Source organism: Tupaia chinensis, unplaced genomic scaffold (genome assembly GCF_000334495.1).
Source record: "Tupaia chinensis unplaced genomic scaffold, TupChi_1.0 Scaffold144255_1, whole genome shotgun sequence".
Classification (NCBI taxonomy): Eukaryota; Metazoa; Chordata; class Mammalia; order Scandentia; family Tupaiidae; genus Tupaia; species Tupaia belangeri.
In genome coordinates this window covers 3780572-3791322 of record NW_006204113.1, presented here as the reverse complement: position 1 = coordinate 3791322, position 10751 = coordinate 3780572, and the positions used below count along the sequence as shown (strand labels likewise).

The 10751-nt window shown below is 42.2% G+C and overlaps 1 protein-coding gene across 1 annotated transcript in view; it reads left to right on the top strand.

Annotated features, from left to right (window-relative positions):
- Positions 1 to 475: 475 nt before the first annotated feature.
- The window catches only part of COL17A1 (collagen type XVII alpha 1 chain), a 54355-nt gene continuing 44079 nt past the window's right edge, over positions 476 to 10751 (top strand). The window contains exons 1-4 of the mRNA XM_027767416.1: positions 476 to 587; positions 6265 to 6327; positions 8717 to 8761; positions 9922 to 10026. Of these exons, the coding sequence (XP_027623217.1) occupies positions 6276 to 6327; positions 8717 to 8761; positions 9922 to 10026 (202 nt within the window). The 5' untranslated portion in view covers positions 476 to 587; positions 6265 to 6275. The remainder of the gene's footprint in view (positions 588 to 6264; positions 6328 to 8716; positions 8762 to 9921; positions 10027 to 10751) is intronic.

The window sequence follows — 10751 nt, the reverse complement described above, 5'->3', positions numbered from 1 at the left end:
GTCACTTTGCAATTTTTCTAGGGCTCAAGCATCTCCACCACAGGCTTCCCATGTCCTTAGTACTCCATGCATCACACTCAGATTCAAGAATGTCATGGCACCAGAGAAGGAAAATACCAAGTCGTGGTAGTTCCCTTGCTGTGGGAGGTAAGGAGAAATGAAAAAGGGCGTGTCCCTTTGCTTCCCCTTTGCTCCCTCCCTCTGTGGGTCTATAAATGGTTAATCTACCCAAGGTGGTAGGAGAAGGTTTCTGCCTCCTGTAAAGTTTGATTCCTGGAGGCAGATTTTTTTTTAAATCCAGCAAGTGTCAGATAATTGGAAGGGTGGAGTAACGCTGTAAACCACGACACACCTTTGTCAGGACTTGTTTGGAATCAAGGAGCTGAAAGAAACAAGGGAGAGAGAGAGAGAACCGAACATTTTTGAAAGATCACTCAGCTTTAACTTACCTGGGCTGGGTCTGGAGGGTTTTTTTTTTTTTTTTAAAAAAAAAGTACGCACTGCAAATTTCGAGAAGAAAACATCAAGGCAAGAGAGGGGGGACATTTATTAAAGTTCTTTCCAGTTCCTTCAAGATCTCAAGCTAGGTAAGTAACCAAGAGACTGGACCTTTCTCCCTTTTTCTGAAACTTTGACTTAAGGTTTGCCATTTAAAAATTAAATGTTTATTGGATGAAGTAAATGTTTATTGAAGTTCTTTAGTTTCCAGTGCTCTGGTGGAAATATTCATAAATGATGGTTTTGGTATATGCATTCTACTTAGGGTAGGTCTGTTAAAGGAACGAAGAGAAAGATCTATGAGTGAGAAAGAGAAGAGAAGGCCACTGGGCTCTAGTAGCAAGAGTTTGGGGTCCTATTTTCAGTATTATAGACTAAATTGTGTTAAGTTGTTTTATTTAGAGTATGATAGGGACTATCATTTATTCTCTCTCAATTTCATTTTCTTTTTTCTTTCCCACTCTCTTGCTCTCCCCCTCCTTCTGTCTCCTTCTCCCCATTTGGGAGAATAGCTCAGAAGTGACATTAAGTGTGGGTGCATGTGAACCTCCTAAAAGTAGTCCCTAAATGCTAACAGCCATGGTGTCACCCAGGCCTCTGTGCTGACAAGTTCAGAGTAAGCTCAAGGGACTGGAAATAAATTTTATCATGCTATAAAACTGCTACTGCCTCTAATCTTAAGTAAAGTGAAATTTTCAAAATAGTCTATCTAATCAATTCAGTAATTTCCTGGAGTCAAACCTAGAGGAAGTTTTATGTACATGCTCTTATTAGCCAACTTGAGCTAAAAAAAAAATTTTTTTAATCCTTTAGGGTGAGAATTACCAATTTAGATACTGAACTGGACCTCATTTACTGCTAACCAACAAAATATCACTTTAATTTTTGAAGTGGAGTCAAAACAGTTAACTGGTAGCCTGTTAGATTTAATTAATGTATAAATTGTTGTGAGTTTTTTAAAAGGCGTTCTTTTGAAAAGCAGAATTGTTTCTCTCCCCCTATATGTTCTAAGCAATAAGGCACAGATTTAAGTCAGAAATAACAAAACAGATGTCCAGCCCCTGACAGATGCCCTTCAGGGAATCATAGGGAGCCTGCTTTCCTCTTAGATCCTGCAAAACATCCCCATGAATCTGATCAGAGTTTACCAGGAGATGGTTCAAGTGAGCAACCCTACTTCAAAATTGCCTTAATTAATGAAACGGATCAGATCTAAGAACTAACCACCTTCTTAGATTATGAGGATCCAACAGAAGTCTTTGTTTCCCTTGTTCAGTTCATCTGCCTCAATTCCCAGCAGCAGGACACAACTGGAAGAAGCTGGTATGATGACACAGATTAGATTATGCCCTATCCCACCAGCCCCAGACATGAAAATTGAGCATGTCAAAAGCAGCAAGTAGCACACCCCTCTCTGGGGTGAAGCTTCTAAGACAGTTAGCCACAGGGCTCTGGTGTTCCTGGCCATTAAACTTGGCCCTCTGTGTTGTCAGGTCAATGGCAAGTCAATTAGTTTCTCAAACACTGGCAATTTTGTTATTTTGTTTTAAAGTTTAAAATGTACAGAGATGAGAGAATGGAAGCTCTCTCTATATATATATAAAACAAATAAACAAACAAACAAAAAACCTTAGATTCCCTAACAAAGTATAAGAATATTTGTTCCTGAAATGTATAGAGAGAAAGGCCTAGCCATAGTGGTGTGCAATCTTAAGACCTGTGCTCCACAGGCTGGGACCACCCAGGAGGTCCAAATTTGATTTCTAGTTACTGGTCCAACCAAAAGACCAGGCAGAGTGTTGCATGTCTACGATCCCAGGGAACTCAGGAGGCGGAGGTGAGATTGCAAACTTGAGACTGACCTAGGCAAGGCAGCATGTGCTTATAGTTTTGGTTGGAAGGCAGAGACAGGAGGATCAGGACAGCTAGACTCTGTCTGAAAAAAAAAATTGAAGAGAAAAACTCTTGGCTTTTTCATCCTCTTCTTCGTATCAAGAACCAAGTGTTTTGTGTGTCATTAAAGTGCAAAAAAACAATGTGATCATTTAACTGTGGTTTGTCCTTGTTGGTGTGTATGTTAGGAGATGTCATCACTTGAAAAGTTTCAGGTAGATGTGACATCATTTAACATTTAAATAAAATGGTATGAAAAAAAAAAGCTTGTAGAAGTAGAAAATTATTTCAAATTCCACCTGCTTGCTTAAGAAAATGGCATGGGATCATTTTACAGCTTCAAAAGAGAAGTAGCTGGGAAATGGCCAGGGAGCAGCTCCTCAGCACTCTGGGTGCAAATGAATCTAAATTTGGAATTGTGGACTTGAATTATCTGCTCATCCTGAGTTCCAGTGAAGTGGCCCAAACCTCCGGAAGTTAAGCATTATGCTAATGGGCTCTGCTTCCGTTAAGTAGTGCTGTTGGAAGACACATGCACTGGGGAGCCCTGGGGTGCCCTGCTTGGAGGGGATTGCTCGGGCAGCCCTGAGCAGTTACTTTTCTTTCCCTCATGTTACAGTTTTTCAAACCATCAGGACTTAGAATGGTTAAAAAAAGAAGTCCTGTGGAGAAGATGATAGGTCCTTGGGGTGGGTCTAGCCAGGTTATGCCTTGACCTATCATTCTCTATTTTATAATCCACTTACGGAAAGTTTCCTCTTGCATTTGGTTTAAGGGAAACTACCTCTCCACCCAGCCCTGCTACTTCAGGCTGTCAGTCTGGCAGGAATTCGGTATGGTTGTGGGGCACACTGTCATCTGAGTGGCATACCCCTGGACCTACCTAGGACAGGTTCTATCCACGGGCTACTCAACACTGAGGAGCCCCGAGGCCCTAACAGAAGGAGTCTGATTTCTTAGTAGACTGTCTTGGCGGTTTCCACAGAATTCAAGGCTTTGTCATTGGGACTTAGGGGAAAGGTGGAAGAACTAGAAATGTCTGTTATTTTTCTGGATACAGAAAGAACAAGCAAAACTTGCCAGGTTTGCTGCCTGGAGACTGAACTCTTAGCAAATGGAGCTATCATCTTAGCGCTGAAATGGGTCCAGGTGGAATGCACCCAGCGAATCCCAAATGGATAGCTGCTGGCAGTGACTTTCACTGAAGGGTCAAAATAGGTAATAACTTGTGGAAACTAAATGTTTCTGTGGATTGCTATAAACAGTTCCTTTCAGGATATTTCAGTTCAGTTCAGGTACTGACCTCGAGAGCTACTCACCTCCTCACCAGCAACCAGGTGCATTTGAGTATTTAATCACCCCAATACCTCCTGGTCCACAGCTAATGACCAAAAAAAAAAAAAAAAAAAAAAAAAAGACAGAGACAGGCTTAGAGGTGTCAAAAGGAAGTAATGTTTAAACAAAAGATTTGAGAGAGGGAGTCCAGCTGCCTTCAGGGTTACCTGACATAGTCACGCAGGTAACGGGCTGGACTCCCTCGTTAAACTGTTTATGGAGCCCCTTCTCTCGGTTCCAGGAAACACATCCATAAAGACATTCTGTGGCTTTTCAGATGCAGCCAGGATTTTTCCCATGATGCCTCATTCCCTTGCCTAGAGCTGAATTTAGGAAATGCTGATGAGCAAGAAGTTGGCACATTCAACCAGGCCCTGAAGCTAGCCGTGCTGGTTTTGGTTCATTCCACCAGGTAGTTGAGCAACTGGTCTCATATGGTTTGAGCTTTCAGTGAGGAAGTACCCAGGACCTCATGATGACTTTTGTGGGTCTTCTGAACACTTTTATCTTGGTGGCTTCTTTCCTTCTCATAAGGGGCTGGATGGTGGCACTGCAATAAGACAGGATACTTGGTAAGTCTGGCCCACATGGAAAGGTTGTGGGTTCGTGTCTGTAGACCTCCCTGAGTATGCCAGGCACACGTGTGCCATGATGCAAGCTGGCTGAGACTAGGAGCCGACCATGGCATCGTGTCCCTGTTGGGGGTACTATATCTCTCTCATTCTCTCTCTCAACATTTAATAAATTAATACATTTTTTAAAGTTTTTCTTAAAACTACATTTTATTGTACCAGCAGATGGTGTACTGGTTACATTGCTGGACTCCCACATAGTCGACTATAGTTTGAGTCCTGGACCCAGCAGCTTAAAACTCACGCCAGGCATGTGTGCATGTGTGCCCAAAGTCCCAAGGGAAGAATGGAGGAGAAGGGATTTTGGCTATCCTCCCAGGGGGTAATTGCTTGCTTTCTGTCTCTCTGTCTCTCCATGTCTCTCTGTCTCTCCAGCAAATGCATGCCCCCTATAGCAAAAATCTCCCTCTAAAAAAAAAATCACATTTGATAACTATATTAATATAGAGAATCCAATTCAGGTTAGATTATATTCATTATTTTTCTGACTTTAAAAGAAATTGAAACATTTTTGTGGGCCCCCCAAAATACTGTGGGCCTACAACTGTGTGGTTTGAGTCCCAGACTTGGTGGCTTGAAAAACACACTGGCACATGCATGTGTGTGCGCCCAAAATCCTGAGGGGGGAATGGAGGAAAAGAGATTGTGGCATGGCCATCGATCCCGTGGGAGCTGCTTTCCCACTTTCTCTTTTTCTTTCCCTCTTTGTCTCTCTCTGGTGAGCACATACACCAAACTAAAAAGGAAAAAAGAAAGTACCGTGGGCCTAGACACTGCGTCCAGTGTGCCTCATGAGTAAGTCGACCCCAAAGTCACTAGGCAGATGAAGACTGGACAGTGATCTTCAAGCAAAGGGCAACTGGACAGAAATGGCTGCCACAGAACTCTAGAATCCACCCTGAGCCACAACCAAAAAAATAAACAAGGAGAAAGAGAAGGGGCAGGAAGGGGAAAGGACCACAGGGAACACCAGATTGTAAGCCCTTCCAGAACCTGAGGCAGGGTGCCATCTCAAAAACAGCCCCAAAGGGAAAGGGATCCTTCTAGCAATTAAGTCTTACACCCCCACCTCTATCCTACCCCTAGATGTTAGCTCTGCCTCACACATCCACACTTGGACACAGCAGACAAGATCTCAGGGACTTTCTTTTTCAGAAGCAAAATTAGGATGAAGGGAGGTGCAGCTGCTGAGTGACACAGCAAAAACGCTGCACTCCATAGGCTGGGACCCACACGTCTCAATAGGTTTTCTCGTATTTCTTCATCAAGCTTTCCTACTTATGTCTGCATCTAAGAATAGAGAGATGGTTTGTTATAAAGAGAATGTTTCATACTTTTAAAGGAATAAATTTCCATAAAGTATGACCATTTTAATGTGTTTATTCTGATTTCAATCCATCCCACACCATTCTCACATCCAAACTGCAAATAATGTAGCATGACAAATAAATATATCTATATTCATAGATTTCCATATAAACCACTGAATATTGTGAGAAAGATCAAAAATCAAAATGAATTACTCGATAGCCGTAAAGGCCTTGACAGATATCCTTCAGCTGTTTATGATGTTGGCAAAGAATGGAGATTTTATAGTCAAACCAGGGTCAGGGCACCTCATCTGCTCTGTCAGCCTGCTCATGCTCTAAAGGATCTAGTCTGATACAGTAGATCTGAAAACCAAGACCTGGAACCAAGGGATGGCATCGCAAGCGGGACTCTTCAATTACTCACTAGTGTGACGGCAAGAAATGAGAATGACTCTTATTAAAAATGTACCCATGAACGAATTATGTTTTGAATTCTGGCAATGAAGTTTCTGGCTCTCAGTTTGAACCATAGAGATCCACACTGCTAAAAGCAGTGGTAAGAGACGTGATTGTTCACGGTTTCTGACTTCCCACAGGTGGCGATGGTATGGACGTAACCAAGAAAAACAAACGAGATGGCGCTGAAGTCACTGAAAGAAGTAAGAGTGCCAGGTTTTTTTTAATGTATAATTGTTTTAATGACAAAAGTCATACAAATTTGGAAACAGACTAAATCATTATTAATAATCCACCACTACCACTGTATTACTTTAAAATATGTTTTCTACATGGACTTTATTCCTTCACGTAAGAAGAGAAGGCTCTCATTGATTTTCAACGTGCAGATTTACCATGGGGTTATGTCCCCCAAAACCCGTTCTAAGTTGAAAATATTATAAGTCAAAGATGCATTAACAGGGGCCAGCAGGTGGCATGGTGTTTGAGGCACTGGACTCTCACATGACCAACCATGGTTCAAGTCCTCGACCTGGTGGCTTGCTTTCTCACTTTTCCTCTCTCTCTCTCTCTCTCTCTCTCTCTCTCTTTCTTTCTCTATCTCTCTCTCATGAGTGTATGTGCCCTGTAGTAAATTAAATAATAATAATAATGAATAAAATTAAATAAATAATTCTTTTTTAAAAATTAACTAAAAATGTCACTTAACGATCATTCACCTAGCCTACCTTAAATATACTCAGAACACTTATGTTAGCCAAGAGTTGGGCAAACTCATTTAACACAAAGCCTATTTTATAATGAAGTATTGAATAGCTCCTGTTATTTATTGAATATTGCACTGAAAGTACAAACCAGAATGGTTATTTGGTTACTCACCATTAATACATATAGTTAAAAGGACCGTTGTAAAATTGAAAGTCCTAAGTCCAGGACTGTCTGTACTTGTCATCAAAATGCATCCTGCCTTTTCTTCAAAGCTGAAATTGCCATTGCCGTGCATAGTTTCATAACCTGCATTTTAAATACTGCCTAATATTCTATTGAATGAATTCATCACAATTGTTTCCTTAACCATTTAGGGGTACAGAGCAGCAGAAATCTAAAAGTGTAATATTCCAGTTACTGAAGAGACGAAGTTGAAATAACACTAGTGTCATAATCAAAATTTACATTAAAAGTTGGCAACTGATACATTTATTTTGTGAAAATGTCCAAATCAAAGATTAAGAAACATTTAAATTTCCCCCCTGCCAACTCTCAGGGAACTTTTTTGCTTATTCTGTGACTTTCATTCTCCAAGAAAAAAAATCTGGCTCTACAGGTTGAGAATTTTAGGTTAGGAATTTATTTTTATGTGTCAAAGACTCCCAAAGGTCTATATGATGAGAGGTCAGTGAAAGCTCAGGACTATTTCTCAGATCAAACTGCCCCTTGACTCTGGACAACCCTTCCCTTCCATGCACCAAATGCTATTTCTGCTACTTTCATTAACCGGTCCCTGCTAGGACAACCTGACTAAGTAGGACCGTGTGCTGTGAGGAAGGGTGGGGTGAACAGTAGCCCGGGATGCAGCAGGTGCAGCAGCGTGACTTCAGGTGACTCAGAGTGACCCTGCTCCATCTTCTTCCACTCTCTTCTCCCTTTACCACATCTTGTCACATGCATGTGCACATGCACGCACACACACATGTGCACACACACACCCACTAACACTCACACATGAAATCTGCTTTCAAAGACCAGCAACACCAGCTAGATAGGTGCCTTTTTATGCCTACCAGAGAAGATGGTAGTAGCAACGGACACACTCAGAGCACAGAACTGGCCCTGCCGTTGTTTGAGGTGGGGGCCTCACCTCCCCGCAGTGCTGTAGAGAGGCAAGAGGTCTTTGTTCTAACAGGTGCTTCTAAACACCCGAAGCTTTATTGCCTCCATAATCTACCATCACTGGATCTAGAGAAACTCAGTGTGGGGAGGCAAAGGAACTGCTTCTAGTCTGTCTTTGCTGTTTGTCTATTGCTTATTTCTCCAAGCACCAAACGTAACTCTCTCAGACCGCCTTCCTTCTCCAACCCTCTCACATGCAGGGACAGTGCTGATCATTTTAGAATGAATTGTATGTCCTTGAAACATCTCTAATTCATAACGAAGTAACAGAGAAATCAGTCAGGGTGTTGGTCCCAGGCAGACCTAGTGACTGCTAGAAAAGACCAGTACAGAGAAATGGAGACTTGAGATAAGAGGGGCTTGCCCCTTCAAAGTCAAATCCAGGTCTGGACTGGATCTAACTGTCAAATAAGAGACAGTGAAGCCAAGACAACTCATTTTCCAAGTCAGTGGTTAATTTCTTTTGGTTCCAAAACTATAAACTCATTGTTCAGATACATTAAACCCCATTGTTTTTGCTCATATTTTCAAGTACAGTGGGTAAGATCACATACCTTGAAACACAAGTATACAGAAAAAAAAAAGCACACCTTGTGTTGGGCCTAATTTAATATGCATAACCTACGGCAGATATTAAACCTTGCTGAAATAGAGATGGCCATGCATTACGTATGACCTCATCATTTCTTTGTCTTTTTCTAGTTATCACAGAAACAGTAACTACAAGACTGACATCTTTACCACCAAGTAAGTGACCTTTGCCAACTTTCTTCCCAGTAGGTCAGGCGTGAAGGACCTCACACCTTAACCTTTTCCGTGGGAATTCACTCTCCTGTTGAACAAATCCAAAATGTCTGAAACATTCTTTCGCTAACAGCTGACATGGTGTTATTTTTTTTTATTTTGATGCTAATTTATTTAGCATAAAGTCCATAGCTTGCAGTGCATAATGCAGGGGCTGTTAGCATGTTTCAGAGTTGGGCATTTAGCCACAGTCCAATGTGAGAACACTTCCACCACTTCATGAAAGGAAACCTCATGGTCCCAGTCACTCCCCATTCTCCCTCTCCCATCCGCAGCCCCTGGAAACCACAAAGCTACTTCCTGTCTCTATAGATTTGCCTAGTCTAGACATCGAAATATTGAAAATCTTATCCAACCTGAGCTCAGAGGAGGAGGGGGGAGACTACCAGTCAAGCTTCTGTCTGAATTTATTTTTTCCAGAATCTTCTGAAATCTAGTGGATTCGGTAATAAGAAACCAAGCCCTAAGCTACCCCTCAACCTTCAAGAATCCTGATTCACAGAGAATGGGGACAATAGCAGGCAGAGTTGGAGCAGATAGACTGCCAGATGGAACACCAGCCACACAAAGCTGTCTCTGTCCCTCCAACTCTTCTAGTGGCCACCATGTCTGAGTACTCATCAGGCATTTGATGAAAGCAAGCCCAACCCCAGGCCTGGATTCTAGGAGTTTTCAGCATCCAATTGCCTTTCCTAATAATTAAATTTTCCTAATAAGTAACTTGCTGTGTTCCACTCAGAAGATTTCCCTTTTAAACCAGGTGGACTACAAGGGTCTCCCAAAAGTTCCTGGAAAATGTATATTATAAAGAAAAAAAGAAAAAACTATCTGTGGATTTCAACATTTTTTGCACCAAAATAAGCTCACGCTTCAATTCCGTTTTCCCAAGAATATTTGAAGTCCCCTCATATACATTTTTGATATTTTTATCCCAGACAAATGAAGTTAGACGTAACATCTCCACGTTGTAGTGTAGGTGGGAAAGGAAACCCAATCGTGTGGATCCTGAGGAGAAAGAAGGGAAGACTCACAGCACAGAGGGTGAGGGGCCTCTCTGACCTGTCTCCCCCCTGAAATGGTCACCTGCTTTCCATTTCTGACAGAAGGGAGCACCAGCAATGGCTATGCTAAAACAGGCTCTCTTGGAGGAGCAAGCAGGACGGAGAAGCAAAGCCTGACCCATGGCAGCAGCAGCTACCTAAACTCAAGTAAGTGCCCACCGGTGCAAGGAGTTAGGAGGAGCAAATGGTCAGGGAGGAGCCGCTGAGCAAGTTCTGCAAAGGAGGAGAGGCAGATATGACCCCAAATCTGTCAAGACAGGGCAATCACAACTGCCTGTCCTCCATTCCAAATGCCCAAAGAGTTGTCTAAATGACATACAACCCAGGGAGGGTATGCTTTTAAATAATCAGCCTTCAAAGCCTACTTACACAATGGGATCAATTTTTTCATTAAGACTCCATATAAATAACTCTCATTAATTAGGAAGCTTTGTGGGTAGGTGGCTGTTTTCCCACTGATTCACTCTCTCTAAGCCATCTCTTTTAGAGGTGGGTGTGCATGTATGAGGGGTGACCATTTGAATGAACAACAACAAAAGAACCTTAACGACTGGGTTACCGTGCAGAGAGAAGTGATGACACACGATCCCATACTGCGCAAGATTCCACCAGGCGAGCATCCAACACAGCCCCATTGCTCCCAGTGAAACACTCTTTTGAATTAAAACAAAACAAAACAAAAAAACCAGAAGCACACCCTAACCCCAGAAGCCATTTTTTAAAATCTTGAAGTGAAACTAAAAAGGAAGACCCAAGGCATAGGAAGGGCCAGGTTGACAAGAGAAGCACCTGCCCTTTCCTACTGAGAAATGTGTCCTCATTACAGGTAACGAGGTGCAAGCAGTGGTCTGCAGTGAAATGTCGCATCCAAG